A 25,228-nucleotide genomic window follows, 5' to 3' on the forward strand; every position below is an offset into this window, starting at 1 on the left:
GCACAGTTCCTGGTGCATGGCAAGTTATCATTATATTTTGGCTTTTCATTTGCAGCCACAGTGAAAAACTTGGCTCCCTTGTCAACTTGCTCATTCAATTTTTCAATAAACGTTTATCAGCCATCTTTCATTTGCCAGTCAGTATGCTAAAAGAACAAAACCACAAATTGTGCTCCCTTTTCAGAAACTTATCTTCTTTTGGGGATAAAAAGATATTAATCAAAAAGCACATATATTCATGTAAAATTGAAACCCTGACAAGTGCCATCGAGTAGAGATATATCAGATGCTTTGAACTAGCCAGATATGTGAAAGAAGGCTTCCCTGGGGAGAAAGTGACTTTCAAGCTGATATCTGAAGGATGTGAAGAATTACGCAGGGCAAGGTAGGGAGTGAGAGAATGTGTTATTCCCTTCTGTGCTGTTATAACAGAATACTACAGACTGGGTAATTTATAAACAATAGAAGTTTATTTGGTCCATGTTCTGGAAGCTGGGAAGTCCAAGATTGGGGACCACATCTGGTGAGCCCCTTCTTGCTGTGTCATAACATGGTGGAAGGCATCACTTGGTGAGAGAGCATGCACACATGAGATGGCCTAACTTTCTTTCATAACAAATCCATTCTTGCAATTACAAATCTATTCCTGTGATAACAGCACTAATTCATTTATGAGGCCAGAGCACTGATGACCTAATCACCTCTTAAAGGTCCTACCTCTCAACATTATTGCACTGCAGATTGTTTCCAACACATAAACTTTGGGAGACACATTCAATCCATAGCAGAGAGCATTCCTTACAGAGGAATAATTGTGTGTTAAGGCCCCTCAAAGAGGGAGAATGGAACAGAAAGAAGGTGTAAGGATCTGAAAGGAGACTAGTGGGCCAGACTTAAGAGTGCAAAAGGGTGAGGTTGGAGAGGTTGGTTGGTTTTAGTTAATTTTAAAGAGTTTTACTGTTTGCCAAAAGCAAAAAACTTATATCAAGAATGACCCCATCTTATACTAGCAAAGCTATGAACCATAAATCTGCTTTTTAAAATAAAATAAAATTATAAATAAAATAAAGCTTTCTTACAAATCAGTGTTTATTTTCACATACAGCCTTGTTTTAACCAATGTACAGATCAAAACTCAAAATATTTCTCTGCAGAAAACTTTGGACCTTATTCCTTAGCCGAGCTATAATGGTTGAATTTCAGTCAAGTATAAATTTATGTATATAATGGGTTTAATTATTTAAGAGAAAAACTGAGTGATTTGTGTGATCTGTGAAAAGGAATTGGACTATCATACTTGGGTTGTGAAAAAGCTATACAAATGGTAGATTTATGTTTTTTAATATTTTTTGGATTTATACAATTGCTTTATTTTGTTATTTTTTACTTATAAGAACAAACATTTATTTCTCACAGTTCTGGGTGCTGTGAAGTCTAAGATCATGGTACTGAACTCAGTGTCTGGTAAGGGCTTGTTTCCTGGCTCATTAACAACATCTTACTGTGTCTTCACATGATAGAAGAGGGAAGGCAGCTCTCTGGAATCTCTTTAATAAGGGCTCTAATCCCATTCATAAGAGCTCTGTACCATGAGCACATTCAGACTATAGCACCTGAAATACTTGGTGTTTTTTGTCTTTGTAGACACATCATTCTGATTTCTGCTTTTATCTTCACACTGCCTTCTTCTGTGCCTCTGTTCCCTCTTCTTTTCTTAGGAGGACATCCATCATTGGATTTAGGGCCCACCTTAAATCCAGTATAACTACATCTCTCTAGATCTTTAACTAATTACATCTGTAAAGACTTCATTTCCAAATTAGGTTTCAGTCTGAGGTTTGAGATGGACATGAATTTGGGTGTAGGAGAGACATTAGTCAACCCCTGCAATGGTTCAGTATCAAGTTTCCATATAATAAAGTGTCTTGTTTTGGGCTCTCTGTTCAGTTTCATTTGCCAGTTTTTCTATCCTATTTCTAAAATTATAGTCACTAACTTGAACTTAAAGTGCTAACATTTTATGTGGTTCCCATTGTGATATTTTCTCCAAAAAAAAAAAAAAATACATAGGAAGTTTTTGACTTAAATGTATCTTAGGGCTTTTTCAAGTTGGAACCACTAGAAAATAAGAATTTCAGTTCTGTATTTAACTTTTTTAGTGTCATAAACTTATTTGAACATGTATTTTAGTGCAAACGACTAAATGCATAACCATTACGGAGCTATCTGTATGTCGGGAAAGTACTTCGGCCTATGTAGAAACTGGTAGTGTTCTATATACAAGCTGTCTGGTTTGATTTCAGGAAAACAAGCTGAGAGAATATTAAATCTCACATGTTGAGAACTAGGAGATATCAATGGACACCCTATTGGGTATTTTACTCTTAGCGGTTTTGTGGTTATAGATTGATAACTGCATTGATCAGAGTTAAGTTTATTTCTCAGTAATTGAGATTGTATTTTACACATCAGTATTTTATCCTTTTCCTATTATAGGCAGTTTTAGGTAAGACTTCTTTTGGAGTCTGTTTCAAACAATTTAGCTCCTGAATAGTCTTGTATCTTTTCTTCTAGTATTTTTTCTTTGAATTTTTTAATTCATTCAATTCCTGTTTTTTCCTTACACAGACTTTTGAACATATTCTGATCAGTTGGCTAATTTAACATGTTTTTCTCTTTCTTATTTAATTTAGGGGAAAAAGTCAATAAACTAGACTACTCTTTCCAAATGAGTGAGGTAAGTTAAATATATATGTATTAGCTTCCTTGTAAGTCAGAATAAAAAATCAAGATAAGGTTAACTAAGTATTTGTACTTATTTACTTATAATACATTCTATTTTGTCCTCTAATTTATTCATTTTTTAAGTAGCTAAATCAAGTTCTATGTTCCATGCAGATTTAATATTGGATCTTTTCCAGATGTTATACGGGAACAAATAGATGTTTGATTTGTTTTGAGGCTCCCTGTGAAATAAACTCAGATATGCTGATCATTGATATGCAAGATACTAGTATTTCACTTAACATTTTGCTATTATGTAATGTTAGTGTAGTCTGTGATAGGTTATTATTTTACAGTTATTAGTATGATTAGTGCTTATCTATGACTATACTGGAGTTCAACCTGAATTGTATAAACACATTAAATAGAACAATAAATAAATTAAATACTACTTGTAAAAATACAGAATTCTTTTACCCAAAGGCCTTCTTATATAAATTTTAAGAAAGATACAAACAATTTATATTGCTTATATGCTGAATATAAGCATGTTAAAGGCATTTCAATGAAATAATTTTTCTGATAGACTCTAGTTGATACAGAATCCCATGCGTAGCTCTCACAGAGGTAGACGTCCTTGAGTGGTTTCAGGATGTCCAGCCAGATATAAACAGGATTTAAAAAGAATTTTCAGGAATGACTGAAATTTCTGCTTGGAAAACATCCTTCTAGAATAGGTTGGCTATTTGCTAGTTGGCTGGATAAGCTCATTAAGATTCCTAGAAGTTACAGGGTTCCTTTAAAAAAGTTCAGTGACCCACTAGTCAGAATGGCTATTGTTAAAAAATCAAGAAATAACAGATGCTGGTGAGGCTGTGGAGAAGAAGGAATGCTTACACCCTGTTGGTGGGAGGGTACATTAGTTCAGGCATTGTGGAAGATGGTGTGGCAATTCCTCAAAGACCTAAAAATAGAAATACCATTCGACCCAGCAATCCCATTACTGGGTATATGCCCAAAGGAATACAAATCATTCTTTTATAAAGACACATGCATGTATATGTTCATTGCAGCACTATTCACAATGGCAAAGACATGGAATCAACCTAAATGCCCATCAATGATAGACTGGATAAAGAACATGTGATATGTATATATCATAAAATACTATGGAGCCATAAAAAATGACAAGATCATGTCCTTGGCAGAAACATGGATGGAGTTGGAGGCCCATTATCTTTAGCAAACTAATACAGGAACAGAAAACCAAATACACCATGTTCTCACTTATAAGTTGGAGATAAATTATCAGAACACACAGATACATAGAGGGAAACATCACACACTGGGGCCTTTTGGGGGATGAAGGGTGGGAGGTGGGAGAGGATCAGGAAAAACAACTAGTGGGTATTAGGCGTAATGCCTGGATGAGGAAATAATCTGTACAACAAGCCCACATGACATAAGTTTATGTATGCAACAAACCTGCACTTGTATCTCTGAACTTAAAATAAAAGTTAACAAAGAAAAGTTCAGTGACATAAATGGTGAGATAAACAGAATATGAGAACCAGAGGGGACTACGAAGATCATATAGGACAGTGATTTTATAGTGTAGTTTGCAGATCAATATACAAATAAGAATAAGAATTATAGGAATAATTTCTTAAAACTCTAGACTCTTGGGCCCAAGCTGTCTCAAAATAAAAAAATAAATAAATAAAGGAAAGTAGAGCAAAACAAGCCCAAAGCAAGTAGAAGAAGGAAATAATAATAAAAGCAATTGAAAACCAGAAAGTATTAGAAAAAATCATTGAAACCAAAAGTTGTTTCTTTGGAAAGATACATAAAATTGACAAACCTCTAGCCAGACTGGCAGAAAGGGGGTTGGGCTGGGACATATATAACCAATATCGGGAATAAAACAGGACATATCAATATGGATTCTGTAGATACCAAAAAGATAATAAAGGAATACTACTAACAACTCTACACACATAAATTTGACAACTAAGATGAAATGGACTAATTCTTCAAGAAGCACAAACTACTATAATCCACTCAACGTTAAAACAATAATTTGAATAGCTCTGTAGCTGCTAAGTAAACTGAATGTGTAATTTTTAAATTCCCCTAAAAGACATCTCCAGGTTTAAATGGTCTCATTGGAGAATTCTACCCAATGTTTAAAGAAGAATTAACATTAATTTTATACAGTCTCTTCCAGAAAATAGAATAAAAACAGACACTTCTCAGTTCATGTCACAGCCCTACATTACTTTGATACCAAAAGAGACAGTTTAAAAAAAAAAAAAAAACAAAAAGCCTACAAGTTGCATCCCTCATGTACATAGATACAAAAATCCTTAGTAAAATATTAGCAAATAAAATTCAGTAATATAAAAATAATTATGCAACATGGCCAGGTAGGGTTTACTCTATTGATGGAAGGCTCCATTCATTTTCCTGTGTGTGGGGGAAGGGACAGAGTCTTGCTCTGTCACCCAGGCTGGAGTGCAGTGGCACGATCTTGGCTCACTGCAACCTCCGCCTCCCAGGTTTAAGCGATTCCCCTTCCTCTCCCGAGTAGCTGGAACTACAGGTGTATGCCACCACACCCGGCTAATATTTATAATTTTAGTAGAGACAGGGTTTCACCACGTTGGTCAGGCTGGTCTCGAACTCCTGACCTCCCTGACCTCAAGTGATCCGCCTGCCTTGGCCTCCCTAAGTGCTGAGATTACAGGCGTGAGCTACTGCACCTGGTCTCCATTCATTTTTTGAAAAACAATTGGTATACTTCACCAAAGGCTAAATAATAAAAATCATGTGATTTTTATCAGAAAAAAATATTGTCAAAATTTAACTTCCATTTCTTAAAAACAAACACAAACTCTCAGAAAACCAAGAATAGAGAGGAACTACTTTAACCTGATAAGGAGCATCCTCACAACACTTACGCTAACGGTATACTTAACGGTAAAAGACTGAACACTTTCTTCGTAAGATCGGAATGTCCTCACTTACCCTTCTCATTAAATATAGTACTGACAATTCTTGCAATAAGACAAAAAAAAAAAATAAAATAAAAGGTATGCAGATCAGAAAGGGACAAATAAAACTCTCCCCATTTCCAGGTGACCTGATGATGTACATAGAAAATCCCAAGAAATCTACAAAATTAAAGACAAAAACAAAATTTCCTAGAACTGAGTTTAAGAAGGTTGTAAAAAATAAGAAAATTATATAGAAATTAGTAACATTTCTATATACTAGTAATGACAATGTGGAAACCCAAATTGGTATATAAGTTAAAATATCTGCATGACATTTCATAGACATAGGCAAGATTATTCAGAAAATTTTATGGAAATACAAAGGAAGTAGAAGAGATAAAATGATTGTGAAAAAAAGAAGAAAGTGGGAGAAAACCCTCTATCTTATTTTAAGACTTGTTTTTTAGCTGCAGTCTAATGAAGACTGTGTGATATTTGGAGAAGGATAGGCATGTAGATTAATGAAACAAAATAGAGATCCCAGAAATAGCCTCACACAAGTACAGCCAAATGATTTTGGACAAATGTGCAAAAGCAGTTCAATGGAACAAACAGGCTGGAGCATTTGTATATTCATAGGCAAACTTATGAACTTAACCTAATTTTATAACTTACACAAAAATTAATTCAACATTGTTCATGGACTAAATGTACAACATAAAACTATACAATTTTTTGAAGAAAAAAACGGATCAAACTGTTTGGAAATTAGGTCTTGGTAAAGAGTTTGTAGTCATGTCATATCTGCAAATGAAAACATTATTAATGAAAAGCATTGATAAATTGGAGTTTATCAAATGTAAGAATTATTGTTCTGTGAAAGATCCCGTTATGATGATGAACAGACAGGCTACAGACTGGGATAAATATTTGCATATCCTGTATCAGACAAAGGACTTGTATCTATGATTTATAAAGAACCCATAAAATTTAAATATTTTACAAAAAAAAAAACTGCCCAATTAGAAAGTGGGCAAAATACATATTGAGATCTTTCAAAAAAGAGGAAATATTATGGCAAATAAGCATATGAAAAGATCTTCAATATCACTAGCCACTAAGAAATGCAAAATAAGATCAAACTGAGATGTCAGTATATGCCTATTAGAAGAGCTAAAATATAAAATAGCGACAATACAACTTACTGGTGAGGATGCAGAGAAACTAGATCTCTCACACATTGCTGGTGGAAATATAAATGATACAGTCACTCTGGAAAACTGTTGGGCAGTTTCTTAAAAAAACTAAATTGTAATTTTCATGTAAGTTGGGTAATCATACTCTTGGGCATTTATCTGGCAGATATGTAAACATATATTCACACACAAAACCTAAACACAGATATTCATAGCAGCTTTATTTGTAGTAGCCAAAAAGTGGAAACAACCTAAGTGTCCTACAGCAGGTGAATGGTTAAACAAAGTGTGGCACGGCCTTATCATGTAAAACTACCCATCAGTAAAAAGGAACAAACTATTAATAAACACAACTTGGATAGATCTCCAGGACATTATGCTAAGTGGAAAAAAAATCTTAAAGGAACACATATGTTGTGATTCCATTTTTATGACTCTCCTGAAATGACAGTATACAGATGGAGAACAAATTAGTGATTTCTAGGGGACATGGATGTTGAGGGGAAGAAAAATGGACATAAATTTAAAAGGGTAGCATGAGGAAGATCTTTGTGGATGGAATAACTCTATACCTTGACAGGGCTGGCTCTTACCCAAATGTACACATGTGACAAAATGACTTTCAACTACACAGAGTCATTTTACTCATGTCAGCTTCCTAATTATGATATTTTACTGTGGTTATGTAAGATGTAAATAACCATTGGAGGAGACTGGGTAGGGCTTACATGGGATCTCTGTGTATTATTTTGGCAAATTCCTGTGAAGCTATAGTTATTGCAAAATAAAAAGTTAAAAAAAGTGAGTACAACTAACTTCACTTTCCTCAATGCTAAATTATATTTTTTCTGATACTCAAATGCAATAAAAACAGGCTCTACACATTGCAGCCAATTTTTTTCACCCCATCTATGGACAGGAGGCAGGCAATTTTCAAAAAAAATAAGTATTATAGCGTGTTCATTGAACTATTGGATTGAGGCAGAATTGACTAGAATCAATGGATTTTGTCCATTAACAAATTTGTAGATATGATGAATATTTAGGCTTTTACAAGACAGAAGAATATATAGGAATCTAGGTTCATTATTCCAAAATTATTTTATACTTTGAAAGGGTCTTCTGTGCTTTCATGATTGCTTAAATATTTAAAAAGCTATTCTAGTTTTACCTCTGATTTACAATTAGTATGAGTCCATCATTGGACATTGTTACAATCTTTTTGGAAATCAGAAAATGCATGTGAATTAAACATGTGTGACATGATTAACATATTTATTATATGATCACTAGAAAGTAACAAACATTAATTTCAAAAAGCCAACATTTATCGAGAACTTCCCATGTATTATTTAATCTCACTCTATGGAAGTTATGGTTTGGAGAGGTTAACTTGCTCAAGTTTACAAATGTAATCAGTTTTACATATGTATTTAATGGGTTTTATATAATTGAAGAAAGAGGTTATGAGGCAAACTGAAAGTATATAAATTGTTTTATTGTCATATCTCCTATGTTTTGGAGCTGGGATTCTGAACACAGGTAATCTGATTCTAAAGCTCCTTATTCAGTGTATCATATTTCTTTAAGAATGCTGTTTTAAGAATTGTGTCTAGAAGTACATCAAGGATTCTCATTTTGCCTAAGACTAAGCTTAGTAAGAAATGAGACAATGACATACTCAGCAAAATGAAGTAGTAATCTAAGTTATTTTATTTTACATTCTGCAAAGTGAAGATATAACCCCATCTTTTGATTGGAAATCAGAGCAAAGATTTTTCCTAAAGGGAGAGATTGTAAAATGACTAGCCCGGTTGCTTTTGAATATATGGTTTTCTTCTATCCTGTAAGCAAAACAACTAGCATTTCTCTAGGATAATTGGAAAAACTTATCAGGAGTCAATATAAATGAAGCTATAATAAATTTGTTTATTGTCTTAGTAGAAATGTAGCTGCACAGTATATTTTTAGAGGCTACTATTTCAGAATTGAGTGATCAAGATACTCGTTCACTTCATTTGCTATCTGTTGTATTTAGATGAGCTAGTGGAATTCATTCAAGTTCCACAAGTAGATATAATCACGTATAAGTGGATTCTAATTATAACTGTATTTTAGGCCTGTATACTCACAGATTCTCAGTCTTCCCACAACTTTTCCCACCTGTTTCAGTATTACTTTAGTACAGTAGATTACATTATCTTGTAATTTATATTAAATATAGTAGTATGAAAATTGTATGTTTTCAAAATTATCTTTCATTCTCTTTTAAAGAACACAGAGAAATTACTGCTTTTGTGGCACATTCTGTTACTTTACTTTTGTAGCATTGGGTATATTTCCAAGGTGCTCTTTGAGTATGTTTTAAATATGTCTATCACACATTTTATCTGCTATTTTGAAAACTGATTTGCCCAGCATTATTTGGGTGTAATGAGACACTGATTGTGATTTTTCCAAGAACAAGGTAAGTGAATTACAATCTGGACATGAATTTCCAATCATTTCTGTTGGTTGCTGTCTCTCCATAGTATTCTATTGTACCTGTCACTAGAGACTGCTGAGAAGTGATTGGGCGTTATCTCAGGTCTGTGTCCTGTGGCGTGTGGACCATCATGTAACCTGAGGAATTGGGAATCCACCATATACAAAGGGAGGCATCCCTATTGCGTTAATTAGAAGTGGTTTGTGTGTATTTTTATACATGTATGGCTTTTTTTGGAGGGGTTATAAATTCAAATTCTTAAGAATCCTGATGGTGTATTTTCCAAGGTATTCCCTTTAATGATTTCAAATAAATGTTGAAGGGCGTAAAATAGCCAATTAATTCTGCCCTTTTGTTGGTTTTGTTTAGGATGCAGCATCATAAAAAGATTAGACCTCCTTGTTATTTCTCAGTAGTGTAGTAGTTCTTAACCATTTCTTGTATCTGATTATTTTTATGATTTGATAAAGCTACCTCCCAAATACTAATTTTCTCTGAAGCTCACTCTCTCTCCTCACTGCACAGACAAACACACCCTGCCCCACAGGCACATTTACAGATACATAGCACACATACATGAACACACATGCACATGTATACACATATATATGCCCACAGTTTTACATAGGATTTAATGTGGTTCCAGATTAAGTGTTTCTGCATAGAGATTACAGAGTTTTTGTTACTGAAACTTAAAAGCTCCCTTTGCTCCACGTGCACTATTAATAATAGCATTATATCTTCCCCCGGTACTGTTAGCAGAGCCTGAGCAGCAGAGAGACCAGCTTTCTCATCAATGAAGAAACAATGGTAAGCAGTGACCAGTACTATCCTTTCTTGCATGGACGCAAATGGGGCATCTTTTTGTAGTCTGCAATGGTGATGCTCTTTTCCAGTTCAGTTATTTGACATGCTCTCATACATGGTATTTGAGAATGTATTACTTTAGAAAAAAAAATCAGTTTTTTAGGTGGGGGAAAAACACGTCAGACATATCAGTGAGAATGACACACTGAGTATAACACTTTGCTTGGATTTTAGTTTTTCTATGAGAAAATGAAGGGTCTAAGAGGTGTCATGACTTGACCAAAGTTATCAATATGTTTAAGAGGTTGATGCTTGACTAGCACTCAAGTTTCTGAGGCTTAGTTCAGTATTCTTTCTCCGTTGCATCACTCTTCTTGTCTCTAAGTACATGCCTGAGGATAATAATAAAAAAGTACAATTCATTTAAAAATCAAATTTAAATATCAATTAAAAGATTGGTAAAGGGACCTGACAGTTTTCATTAGTTGCCTAGTAAGTAAATAATGCCATTTGGGAAGATGGGGAAATATAGTTATATTCTTATACTGATAATTTTAGCAAGGATAATAGTTTGCTTTTCACTAGGGTACTAATCTTTAGTCTTCTGGAATGAGGATTGTGATAGTGATCAAATTAAAACAATTGAAATGTTGTTGGTTTGTTTTCTTTTTTTAATTTATTTTTACTTTTTTTTTTTAACTTCATAAAGCATTTTTACATGATTCCAAAGTTGAAATCCACAGATCAAATAACATTTAGATGAGCCTAAAGCTTATACAATTTTGGTATCACTCTTTAAGAAACATATGGAAAAATATTTTACTTTAAAACATTTATGAAAATATTTTACCACGAGAACACATTGCTAGAATCCTTCCTAAACCCTTGGAAGGGGCAGATGCAAGTAAGACGCCCTGAAGATTAGACTTTATTAGATTGAAGGTAAATCTATCTTAGGTTGAAAATATGAAACAAAGTGTTTTCAGAGAAATCTTTCTTCTTTGTCCTCTCAGTCTTTTTGTATAATAGTTACCATTTGTGTTTGGTTTATTTTTCCAATACTATTACAAATGTTGCTAAAATGAATATTCTTGGGAATTAGTCTTATAATATTTTGGTCATTTTATTTTTCTACATGGATCTTCATTTAACAGAGAATAAAGGTATATGTAATTTGTAATTTTCCCATATGTTGCCAAATTCCCCCACCTTTTGTGTTTGTAGCAAACCTATGAGAGTGCCTGTTTCCCACAACTCTATCAGCAGTGTGTTGTTATGCTTTTAGATTCTTGCCTGTCTCATGATAGTGAGATAGACAATGGCTATTGGGAGCTATTTCACTTAGCACAGTATCTTAGTATCATTTAAAATTGCATTTCTCACAACATGTGTGAGATATTCATCTTTTTTTTACATTGACTGGTCATTTAAATTTATTTTGCTAGGTCACTCTGTTCATATATATTCCTGTCAGTTAGGTTTTTCTTTTTACTCTTGATTTTTTTGGAGCTCTTTATATATTTATTGTTATCTCCTTGCCTGTGACGGAAGTTGCAGATACTTTCCCCAAATATGTTAAATACATATAATTTAATTTTTAAATTCTAAATGACTTTAAAATGATGTATGATATTTGATTCACTGTGTTGACATTGTCTTTGATTAAACAGTAAGTTGTTAAACAGTAGTCTTCTTTTTAAAAATATACTTTATTTTAATATAGTTTTAGATTTATTATAAATCTATTTATTATAAATAAAATCTAAACGGAGTTTCTTATACCCCACACTCGTTTTCTCCTATTATTAGAATCTTACATTAGTATGGTACATTTGTAACAATTAATGAACCTATATTGGTGCATTATTATCAAATAAAGTTCATGCTTTATCTAGATTGCCTTAGTTTTCCACTAAGATCCTTTTCCTATTCCAATATCTTACTGAGGATGCAGCATTGCATTTAGTAGTCATGTCTCCTCAGGCTCCTCTTGGTTGTGACAGTTTCATGTACTTCTTTTGATTTTTATATGCTTCACAACTTTGAGGAGTACTGGTCAGGTATTTTGTAGAATGTCCTTCAGTTGGGACTTTCCTGATTTTTTTTTTTATAATTAGACTTGGATTATGTGTTTTTGGAGGAAGATAGTAGAAGTGTCATTCTCTTCATGTCATATCAAGGGTGTATTCTATCAACATGACTTAATCACCGTTAATGTTTTAACCTTGATTACCTGGCTTGAAGTAATGTTTAGCAGATTTATTCACTGTAAAGTTACCCTTTTGTTTTTTTTCTCCCTTTCCATACTGCATTCTTCAGATGAAAGTCACTATTTGCAGCCTACACAAAAGGATTGGGATTATGCTCTCCCTCCTTATAGGTGAATCCATTATTTGGAATTGTTTTTGTGTGTAGGGGAGATCTTTCTTCCTTTCTTTTTGTCAGTGTGTACTTATGGATATTTATTTTATATTTTATGTTATAAACCAAATACTACCTTATTTTCTTGCTCAAATTGTTCTAGCTTTGGCTATTGTAAGTGTTTTTGTTGTTGTTGTTGTTGTTTTTATTTTTGTGACAGCATCTTGTTCTGTTGCCAAGGCTGGAGTCCAGTGGCATGATCATAGCTCACTGCAGCCTTAGATTCCTCAGCCCAAGTAATCCTCTCACCTTGGTCTCCCTGAGATTACAGGAGCACACCACCACATCCAGCTAATTATTATTATTATTATTATTATTATTATTATTTTGGAAATTGGTTCTCACTGTGTTGGTCAGGCTGCTCTCAAATTTCTGGGATCAAGCAGTCCTCCCATCTCAGCTTTCTTAGTGGTTGGAATTACAAGACATAAGCCATATCACATGGCTGGGAGCTTTTCAGTTGACTCCTGTATTCCCTTGGTATACCCCTATTATTGTGTTTAGTTTTGTTTTAAGTATTTTCCTACTTTCTGACAAGATGCTCCAAATTCATCTTGTACATTTCCTGCCTCAGTCCTAGAAATCAACTGTGTACCCAGGGAAGTTTTTTTTTTTAAATATATCATAGAAATATCACAAAAGAAAAATCTGTATAAATTAGGGTTCTGTTAGGCCTGCTCAGTGTATGATAATTTGAGAAGGACTTCATAAAAAGACTTTTACGAAGATGGGGTGTAAGGGAATGTCAGCATATATAGGTCTAGGAATCTTGAATTTATTAAAATCCATAGAACTGAAGGGAATAGGGTAAGGAGAACTTATTGGAACCCAGGAGGAAGAAGGCATATACTAAAGACATTATCCAGAGGCTCAGTGATCTTTGGTGAGGGGACACAGCCTTCCTGAATTCAACCTTAGGAAGGAAAACACTTATCTATTCTTTCCAGTCATTTGTGAGAAGCAAGAGGTCAAGGGAGCTCTTTGGTTACCTGCACAGGACAAAAAGCAGGGTGGAGAGGAGTGGAGAGTGAATGTGCTGGGATAAACCAACGGAATATCACTGGATATGTTTTTGGGTAAAAAAGTGGAGTCTTGCGGTTTCTACTGTGATTATTATGACAGAAAATCAGTATCAATTATTTTATAAATAGAGAATAATTAATGTAATTTAAAATTCTATTTGAAACAAAATAGTGAAAAGTGGATAAGCACCTAAATGGTTACACAGATTGTCAGTATAGAAAGGTCACTAAAGCCACTAAATGAAATGTAGAAAGATGGAAACTATTATGCTTAAGAGAACCTATCTTAGAGTGACTATTGTAGGGGATTGGACAGAATTTTTTGGTAAGTATTTGGAGTTCAGTAAGCAAAAAATGGGAATTGAAAAGACACGCTAAAGGTTGCTTAAATAATGACAGGTAGGCAATTAACAGATTTTGAAGGAGTATGGGCCTTGTTAACCTCAAGGATGATATTCCAAATATTTAATAACTGATATGGCATAGGCACAAACCAATCAGAAGGAGCCTTTGAGTAAAATGACAAGAAGCAATTAGTATGAATATTAGCACAGTATTTATAATTGATCTGTGCATATATTTAGATATTATCACCTTATGATTCAGTCATTAATTCAGTCTCCTAGTGATTTCATCCAGTTTCATGGCTTTAAATACAATTGATATGCCATCTCAATTCTCAAGTTTCAAGTGTAGTCGTTTCTCCTCAACTTCACTTTTAAATATCCAAATGCTTTCTCGGCATATGCATATGGATGTCTAAAAGCTATCTCAAGATGAATATGTCCAAAATATAATTATTTATCTTCCCCTACAAAAAAACTGCTTGTCTGAAGTCTTTTGCATCTCAACAACAACACACAATGTATTCTTTTCATTGCCCAAGTCAGAAATTTTAAAAAAATGTTTTCATCTTCATTGGTTCTACATTAGATACAATAAAATGCACCTAAAATGTGTGTAGTTTGATGAGTTTTAAAAAACTATAATTTATGTAAAAGATTTCCATTACCTCAAAAAGTTCCCTTTAGTGGTTTTCCTCCTACCCTATTCTAGGCAACCACTGATTTGTTTTTCTTTCTAATGTAATATATAAATGGGATTTTACAGTATACACTATTTTGTAGCTGGCTTCTGGCTGCTTTTGCTCATCACAATGTTTCTAGCACTCATCCAAAACTCCAAATATTACTAATAAATTGATTCTTTTTGAATATATCTGTACTAGAGATATTATTGTTTATTTTATTTTATTGCTTAGTAATATTTCATTGTATGGATATACTGAAATTTACTTGTCCACTCATCCATTGATGGATATTTGGATAGTTTTCAGTTTCAAGACCATTATGAATAAGGCTGTTATGAACATTCATTTAAGAAGTGTTTTTAGAGATGTATGTTTTCATTAATCTTGGGTAATTTCCTAGGAGTAGAATTTCTGGGCCAAGTGGAAAATATAGGTGTAACTTTATGTAAAACTGTCACACTATTTTTAAAAGTGGTTGTACCATTTTTTATTCCTACCAGCAATGTACAAGAGTTCTATTTGCTGTACGTCTTCACCAACATTTGATATTGATATTGATAGCTTGTTAATTTCAGTAATTCTATTGGGTAAGTAGTAGTATCTTGTGATTTCAATTCTCATTTCTTTTTTAAATAATGATGTTGTCCATCTTTTCATGGGCATATTGGACATTCATAGATATTCTTTTATGAACTGTTCAAATCTTCTCTGCATTTAAAAAAATTGAGTTGATTATCTTTGTATTGACTTGCAAGAGTTGTTTATGTATTCTGGATGCAAGACCATTGTCAACCTTACTTATTGTGAACATTTTCTTCCAGTTTGTTGCTTGCCTTTTCGTTTACATACAGTGTTTTTAGAAAAGCACATTTAGAAGTATAGAAATTCAATTTCTCATATTTTATCTTTTATCATCCATGCTTTTTATGTTCTATTTAAGAAATATTTGCCTATGCCAAAGTAGGGGAGATTTTCTAAGATTTTCTTCAGTTTTATAGTTTTAGTTTTTATGTTTGGGTCTATGATCCATGGAAGTCATAATGTGGCCCTGCATGGTCCTTTAATGTGGGACTCTTTCATTTCTCTTAACAATTCTTTAATGAATTTAGGGAAAACATCTGAGAAAAACAGTAACCTGTGAATCTCATGAAAGACATCAAGAAAATAAAAATACTGAGATGAAAAATTTCAGGCCATCAGAATAATATAGGTTAAAATATATTTTATGCAATGACCAACATTTGTCTTGTATCTTTTGTATTTTTAAATAACAGCAATATTAACTCCTCTGTGTACATATAGAAGACGTTAGTTTACAGGGCAGGAATTTTCCCTCCAATGGTCACCAGTTGCTTAGACTTCTTCAGCCTATTCCAGGAAGAGACTAGGTTAAGTAATTGTATTGGATTATCTATCCATGCATTACACTATAAAATACACTCAATTATTGCTCATTTATGCTATAGGTTTGGTTTTCTTTCAAATATAGTTGAGTATCCCAGATATTTTTAGGTAATTGACCCTGTATTTTAAATAATGACCATGTAATTGAAGATTGGACACAACTCAGCATTTGAATAACTGAATGACTTTATGTATTCTATTATACTGCAAGCTCATTAAATAAAAAAAAAAAAACCTGGGTAAACTTTCCATACTATACATCATCTCAGTATAAATGTAGTAATTTTACTTTCTTTTCCTGGTGTATGCAGGCATACTTAACAAAGTATCTATTTTACTTTATATTTTTATTATTTTCATGTTTTCCTTTATTATTATTATTTTTCTCTTCTCTTCCTTAACTACATCCTTTGCAGGGACATGGATGGAGCTGGAGGCCATTATCCTTAGCAAACTAACACAAAAACAGAAAACCAAATACTACATGTTCTCACTGATAAGTGGGAGCTAAATGATGAGAACACATGGACTCATAGAAGGAAACAACAAATGGGATCTTTTAGAGGGTGGAGGATGGGAGGAGGGAGAGAAGCAGGAAAAATAACGACTGGGTACTATGCTTAATAAATGGGTGATGAAATAATCTGTACAACCAATCCCCATGACAGATATTTCCTTATGTAACAAATCTGCACATCCTGCACATGTACTCCTGAACTTAAAAAAAAGTTGAAATAAATAAAATAAAATATAAATCCACAAATATTATTTTTAGTCACTATTTAAATAATTTAGGAAAATCTACTTGAGCCTCCTTATTTTCTTTACATCTTTATTGCTTTCTTCCCATTTTTTCTTCTTTTTCCTTGCCAATTTCTATCCTCCAGTTTGAAATATCACACACACACACACACACGCGCACACACACACACACACACACACTTATAAAATGATCATACTGAGGGTTAGTTTGTCTGTGTCTGTTTTTTGGAATCTTCACTGTAATTCTGGGCAGGAAGTGCTAATTCTTTATTGGTTGCTTCACAGCCTGCAAAGCGATTCAATTTGTTCCTGAGGCGGCGGCTTATGGTAAAACCAGTGCTGAATGATGCTGCTTACGCTGTGAATGGCTGCAGTGGAAGCCTTAGTTGTTTTTCTTCTAATGAATACTTTCATTTGGGGGAACATTGTCACTAATTCCTAGTCCCCAGGCAACTGAAGTTTAAGAATAGTGATTCTTAATTTGTTCTGGATTTGGATTAAATCTATAGATCCTCTTCCTAAAATGTATACACATTCTCACACACACACACAATTCGTACAGTTTCAGAGGTTTATGAACTCTCATCAGGAATGCAGGGTTTTATTTTGTTTTGTTTTCACATAGAGTCTTACTCTGTCACCCAGGCTGGAGTACAGTGGTGCAATTACAGCTCACTGCAGCCTTGACTTCCCGGGTTCAGGTAATCCTCCCACCTCAGCCTTCTGAGTAACTGGGACCACAGGGGCACACCACCATGCTCAGCTAATTTTTGTATTTTTAGGAGAGATGAGTGGTTTCACCATGTTGTCCAGGCTGGTCTTGAACTCCTGAGCTCAAGCAATCATCTGGCCTCAGACTCTCAAAGTGCTGGGATTACAGGCATGAACCACCACACCCAGCTGGTAATTCGGGTGTTTGAGCCACAGAATAAGTACATCCTTTATAGAGAAGCCACTCAGATGTTTACATTAATTACAAATAGATATTCTAAGGACAAATCAAATATAAACATAAATGCACACACATACTACCAAATATATTTATATTATGTTTTGAGCAAAACAAAAGCATGATGTGCGTTAGGAACATTCAGTTATATGTGACAGAATTATCAGATTTTTCTGCCTCAGCCTTAACTGATTTTTATTAGTAGTCCTGAGACACGTCCCTCACGTTGACTTACAAGGCTCCCAGTGATTTTTTCCCATATTTAAAACAGATTTACAGTGTATCGTCAGGGTGTGATATAATGATAGAAATTTGTGTTTTCCTAGCTAGCCTTTGGATTTCAGAAGGACAGTATGTATACCTATTTTTGACTGAGCGCTCTGGAAAATCACTGGAGTTACTATTCTCTTAGCTACTTTGTCTATTTTCTAGTTGTCAAATTCTCTGAATATGAGTTTTGTTAATTCCTATGTGCACATGTTCTGTCACCAGAACTGCTCTTTGTGTACCCAGATTTAGCTTATGTAAACAATACAAGTACCTGTAAATATATTAGTTTTTGAAAACAAAACAAAAAACAACAAAAAACCCCTCTATCATACAAAATATGACTGTCACATACTTAGAGCAAGAGGACTATTTTTTTCTTCTAATGTTTGAGCTTTGATTTTATTTAGTCTACGTAGTATATTATTTCTGCCTCAGTTGCCTTCCAAGAATTTTGGTGAATTTCATAAGATGCTAACACTGTGATGATTTATAAGAGTGCCAATGATTTGTTTGGGTTTGTTTTTTCTTTCTTTTCAAGTTTTAGTGATTTATAATCAAAGTATAGTGTGATAGCAGTTTGATTTTTCTCAGCTTCTTTTACTTTCTTTTGGGAAATAGGAGATGATTATGCATCCTTTGGCTGAGGTGAAGAGAATTCAGACGTAACATTTGAGTTACTATATTTTGGCACTTAATCTCTAGGTTCCCTAGATGTTTTTTTTTTTTTTAAATTCTTTGTTCCCTTTTCCACACATTTCTTCCTGTGCATTGGGAGCTAGTTTTTTTCTGAGACACATCAGCTTTGCATCAGCTATGTAAATGCACTTACTTTGTTCATAGACCACAGATCAAACATGAGACTTACGGCTTATTCGCATATAACTGACCCTCATCCATTCCCCTTTCTGGGAGGCCTGTCTCACCTGACTTGGGGAAAAAAAATCCCATAGGGTACAATAAAAGAAACTCATGAATTAATAGAAACACTAGTTGTGAAAATTAAAACCATATAGTTACTCATTCACAGGTGAGCTAAAGCAATTGGAAAATTATCTCATCGACAGCCACTGTATTATCTATTTGCACAATTCTAAGTGTAATAATACATGTAGGCTAGTAGGAATATTAAGTATTAGACATAAACTTTAAAGAAAACCAAATCAGTCAAACATGAAATCTCTTTCTTCTGAAGCTCTCTCATGTTTTTGCTGTTTTTAAAGTGAAGGAACTAATGAACTAACTATACAACATGTGAAAGTTGAACTTGTAAGTGTAATTATTATACTGAGATAATTCATGCAAATTTAAACAAAGGATTGATTTTTGCTCACCTGGGAAATTGATGTTGAAGGGCGAGTTGCATGAAACCTAACTTGTGATGCCAGCTAATAAGCTACCTGCTTTCTAATATTTAATTGCACCTTGATTTTATTTTAATCCTTACAAAGTTGAATTAGGAAGTGACAATTTTATAAAAAAGTAGAATAAACATTAATCATAAGTTTATTTTCTTATGGTGAGACTCCATTAATTGGTCTAATTAATTATACCCCCAAAGTTGTGTGTAGCCATGAATTATTTAGTGGACTAAGTGATACGTTGTTTAATGAAGAGAACAAGTCAGTCTCTGAATGTGCATTTTTGGATCAATTTATGCATATATTCATTTCATATTTTGGTATGTTTGCAGCATTTTTGTTGTATGTGCATGTAGTTAACATGCTTATTTTCCTCCTGAGTCATTATTGCTTAATCTTTTATATGGAATTTCACTTTATAAAACAAAGCATAATCTGTTGCTGAAAACTCTGGTTATTTGTCTCGACTTGACTAAATTATGAATAATTCCTTTTGTGCTTTTGCCATTTCAGAATAAAACTATAATTTACAATTGTGTCATTTATGTCTCCTGCAGTTTCAAAAAAATCAGCAAAGCAAAGATTCTATCTTCTTCCGAGACGGCATTAGGCAAATTGATTTTGTGCTTTCCTATGTTGATGACATAAAGAAAGATGCAGAGTTAAAGGCGGTAAGTGCATTATAAGAGAACTGGGAATAATAAAAAGAAGCACATTTTATAATTTCACATGGATATCTGGATTGAATTATGTTGTAAAAGTGAGAGGCCCTGAAGTGTTACTGAAAACTGAAACTGAATGATATAACTGTAAAGTAGGCAGCCTAAGAATAGACATGTAAAATCAATGTTATTTTTTGGATATTTTGCATTCTAACTTATTTTTCTTCTTCCAAGTAACTGATTCTTTTTATAGCTCACTTTAGATAATAAATGTAACATCCGAAATTTGAGGTATGTGTCTGAATATAATAATTACCTTTTGTATGATATTTTCATTTTGGAAATGTATGACTAATCCATTCCTCCAGGTATGGCTTTTATATTGTACTGTATTCCTGATTCTGTTTTATTTGTATTACACATCACTTTATGAGCTTATTTATTCATGTTTTTACTTGTTTGCTGTCTCCAACACTATAAATTAAGTTTATGAGGCCAAGCACTTTGTCTTGTTCATCACTATGTACCCAAATCCTAGAACAATGGTTGGAGTATAATGGATGCTCAATAAATACTCAATATTTGAAATCATAAATTAATCCATTTCTATACACATATATGTATGTGTGCATACACACACATTTACTGATGTACTTACAAAATAAATGTCATATAAAATAAAAATAAAAAATAAAGATATTATTCCCACAAGACTCTGTACATATACAGGTCTGCCCCTTTTTTCCACCCACTGCCTGGAAAGCCGCCTACCAGGCCTCTGAAACTCATGACCCATCATCATTTTCATCTCTTCTCTGAACATTCCTTTCAAACCTCTTTGAGGTTTTTTGCTTCCCATAGCAGTCCTCTCAAGTGATGGTTACTTTTCTTTACACAACATTTCCCTAGAGATGGGGTAAATGCTGCTTGCCCTCCTTGTATCTTGTTGATTATACTGTGTTCTCCTTCACTTGTCCCTGAAATTCCTGAGATTTAAATCTCATCAGATTTATTATTATCCTGCATTGTTTTTGTCATTTATCTGTCTCTGCATCTTCTATTCCTCAAAAATTTTAGCTCCTGGATCACTGTCAGTCTTTCCAGCAATCTTTTGAAATCATTGATAATATCAATTCATACTTAGATGATTATTTTGACACTCTGGCTTCTCTGTTCCTTGAACTCCCTTTTCCAATGATCTTGACTTCTACTCAGCCATTCACTCACCTAGAACTTGTCATTACTAATAACTGCAACTCTTTATAATTTTGTTTTACATGTACAACTGTCTGATTATACCTCAAATCTTTCTGATACATATTCTTCCTCTTTCAACCTCACCAGGACCAGATAAGATGCAATCATCTTACTGCTTTTTTGCTGCTCTTATTCCCCTCTCAATCTTTATTCAGCTTATGTCTCATGGTCAACAATTGTAATTACTCTGCTACATATCCCATCAAGTCCCTTGCCCCTCTCCCAGTTGTACTTGACAAAACAACAACTTTAGTTAAACCCAACCCCACCTACTACATGCCAGCACACATGCAGAAAGGAAAACTTACAATTTACTGACTGACTTTACCTTATATTTGTGCCCATGGACCTTAACTGGGTCCTTATGCTGTGTGGCAATCATACTTTCCTTCCATATTCTATTGTCTCCCACTTTCTTAGATGACTATTTTATAAAGTTTTTTTTTCTCTCCTCACACCTCCAACACCTCCTTCCCATCTTCAAGCTTAGCTGATCACATTTTTCTGCTTCATTGAGAAAACTGAAGCAAGAAGAGAAAACCTATAAATTTCTACCACCACATCTGTCCATCCACCAGGACTTTTGCCTGTGTAAGCTATCTTACTTTCTGTTACCACAGACAAACTAATTATCCTTCTACCTAAAGCCAACTCCTCCACTTGTGCCCTGCATTCTCTTTCTTCTTGCCTACTATTCAGGAGTGCCAAAGACAACCCTCAGGTTTAGGGGTTCATTAGAAAGGATCACAGGACTCAGTATATAGTCATGCTTATGGAGATGTTTTATTACAGTGAAATGATAAAAAGCAAAACCAACAAGGGAAAAAGCTCATGGGACAAAGTCTGGAGGAAACCAGGAGCAAGCTTGTGAGAATTCCCTCTCAGTAGGATCACAGAATATACACTTACATTTTCCAGCAACAATGTATGAAAACACATGTGAAATATCTATTGGGCAAGCCCATTAAAGTGCCCTAGGTTTTTATTAGGGGCTAGTTACCTTGTCACCTTCTGCCTAGCACATACCAAAATTTCATACTCCAGAAGGAAAGCAGATATTCGGCATAAATAACGCTGTTTGTAAAAACAGTATAGGCAAAATGAGCCACTCTTATCAGTTCTGGGAGTGGAGGGAACTCTTCAGGAAAGCAAGTCCAAGACACTAGGACCAACCTTTCTAAAGTTGTAGGCAGGCCTTTCTAAGGATAGCAGTTTAATGCCTGCTTTATTAACTCTTTTCTGTATACCTATTTTGGGATATTGCTCTGAAAATTAGTTCCTCTTTCTCCTAAATTATATTTGATATTCTTTACTGGGCCATTTTCTTCAATGAATAACTAGGCTGTTAATTTTTCTATATTAAAAAGGTATGAATAAAAACCCTCTTTTTGTTCCAGTTTTCCTATTAGCTACTATTTCTCTATTTTTTTCTACTCAATTATATATTAAACCTATTCCTTTCAAGCCTTCATCCCAACCACTCTGCCTATCTCCTTGTGTAAAATCCAGTGGTCAAGCCTCAGCCCTCATCTTACTTGACCTATTAGCAATATTTAACACAGTTGATCCTTCCCTTTTCTATTGTGTATGTTCTTCATGTGGCTTCCAGGACTCCACATTACCTTAGTTTTTTTCTTATTTCACTAGTTGCTCCTTCTCAGTCTTTACTTCTCCTAAATCTCTTATTATTAAAGTGCCTCAGGGCACAGTCCTTAATCCTCACCTTTCCTTATCTTACACTGATGTATTTGATGATTCTTACAGTTTTAAAATCATATATCTTATGATTTTATATATATTAATCATACAATCCCAGAATTCACTTTTCCGTCCACATTTCTCTTCCAACTGTGCATAACTAAATGACTATCCTACATCTCATACCTTCAATAAGGTACTGGCATAACAACAGACACACAGACCAATGAAATAGAATAGAGAATCCAGATTTAAATCTATGAATTTAAAACAAGCTCATCTTTGACAAAGGGGCCAAGTGCATAATACAATGTAGAAAAGATAGGCTTTTCAATAAATGATGCTGATGAAACTAGATAACTATATGTGGAAGAATGATACCAGATCCATAGTTCTTAACATACAAAAGATCAAATCAAAATGGATTAAAGCTTTGTCTCTAAGACCTGAAACTATGAAACTACCAGAAGAAAACACTAGGGAAATACTCCAGGACATTGGTGCAGACAGACTTCTTGTGTAAGACCAGGCAATTAAAGGAAAAATAGACCACTGGGATTAAATCAAGCCAAAAAGCTTCTGCACAGCAAAGGAAAAGTGCCCATTGCTGGATGAATAGATAAAGAAAACGTGGCAAATACAAATAATGGAATTTTTTCAGCCATTGACAAAATGAAATACTATCATTTGCAGCCATCAATGAAACTGGAAACCATTATGTTAAGTGAAATAAACCAAGCACAGAAAGACAAATGTCATATGTTCTCACTCACATGCAGGAGGTAAAAATGTGGATCTCATGAAGATAGAGTAGATTGGTGGCTACCAGAAGCCAGGAAAGGGAGGGAGAAGGAGGGAGATAAAGGGGGGAAAACAATATAATGTATTTATTACTACTGAACTGTACACTTAAAAATAGTAAAGATGGTAAGTTATATATGTATATTTTTACTCAATAAAAATGTTTTAAAAAGAAAAAATACTTTTTTTGTCATCAATACATTGCTTTAATAAAGGCTGGGTGGGTAGTTCACACCTATAATCCCAGTGCTTTGGCAGGCTAAGGTGGGAGGATCAGCTGAGGCCAGGAGTTCAAGGCCAGCCTGGGCAGATAATGAGATGCAGTCTCTATGAAAAATTTTTTTAAAAATTATCCGAGTGTGGAGACACCTTCTTGTAGTCCCAGCTACTCAGGAGGCTAGGAAGGATCACTTGAGCCCAGGAGTGTGATGCTATAATGTGCTGTGATCACAACACTGTACTCCAGCCTGGGTGACAGAGCGAGACCCTGTCACTACAAAACGAACAAACAAACATGAAAAACTAAGCACCCAAGTGGTTATTTTCAGTAATGACCTATAGTTAAATTTAAGTTTACTTTTTGCTAAGTGAAGCCATTTTGTCCTTCAGGATTAAAAAGTCTTGATGACATATTGGCTTAAAATTCATTAAATGTATAGTTTATTTGAAGAGTATTGATCTTTGTAATAGTGAGTCTTTTCAACTTGCAGCATATGTCTCTCTGTTTATAAAGTTTTTTTTATAATTTATGTTATTCAGTAAAGTTTTGTACATTTCTTCAGATAGAGGCTCTGCGTATTTCCTGGTGATTATTCCTGGATATACTGCATTTTTGTAGTTGTTGTGAATTATAGTACAAGAGAAAAGCAGTACCTGACATTCAGATGGAGCATTTTTATATACAACTATGGGAGGGGCAGAGAGCCATCCAGAATCACATCCATTGTATATTGAATCAATACTGAGAAAATAAAACAAAAGTGTTCTGCATAATTCTGTTGATTTTTTTGTCATAGGAAAGAAGAAAAGAGTTTGAAAAAAATCTCAGAAAAACAGGTCTTGAGTTGGAAATAGAAGACAAAAGGGTAAATGTAGTTGATAATTTATACCAGCCTCTTTAATTTAAGCGTTGTTTTCTCCTATTCTGGCCTTTGACTGGATAGACTCTGTGTTTGGGGGCAATACAATAGCTCTTTTGGCTAGAGATATGTGCACCGGGATGATAGAGCCTGTAGTCTTACAGGTAAGTAGATGAGTACTGTGAATATGCAGTAATAAATGGAACACTTTATAAATTGACACAGTTTGCATTCAGGATACAAAGAAAAAGAAGATGTGGACTTTTTCTCATAACAGTTTCATTTCGAAGTCTGCCTATAATCTGGT

At 34.1% G+C, this 25,228-nt stretch overlaps 1 protein-coding gene across 1 annotated transcript in view; it reads left to right on the forward strand.

Annotated features, from left to right (window-relative positions):
- The window catches only part of ANO5 (anoctamin 5), an 88,114-nt gene that overhangs the window by 8,443 nt on the left and 54,443 nt on the right, over positions 1-25,228 (forward strand). Inside the window, exons 3-6 of the mRNA XM_030828715.1 lie at positions 2,694-2,737; positions 10,161-10,211; positions 19,982-20,095; positions 24,859-24,927. Of these exons, the coding sequence (XP_030684575.1) occupies positions 2,694-2,737; positions 10,161-10,211; positions 19,982-20,095; positions 24,859-24,927 (278 nt within the window). The remainder of the gene's footprint in view (positions 1-2,693; positions 2,738-10,160; positions 10,212-19,981; positions 20,096-24,858; positions 24,928-25,228) is intronic.

This window comes from Nomascus leucogenys, chromosome 15 (assembly GCF_006542625.1).
Source record: "Nomascus leucogenys isolate Asia chromosome 15, Asia_NLE_v1, whole genome shotgun sequence".
Lineage (NCBI taxonomy): Eukaryota > Metazoa > Chordata > Mammalia > Primates > Hylobatidae > Nomascus > Nomascus leucogenys.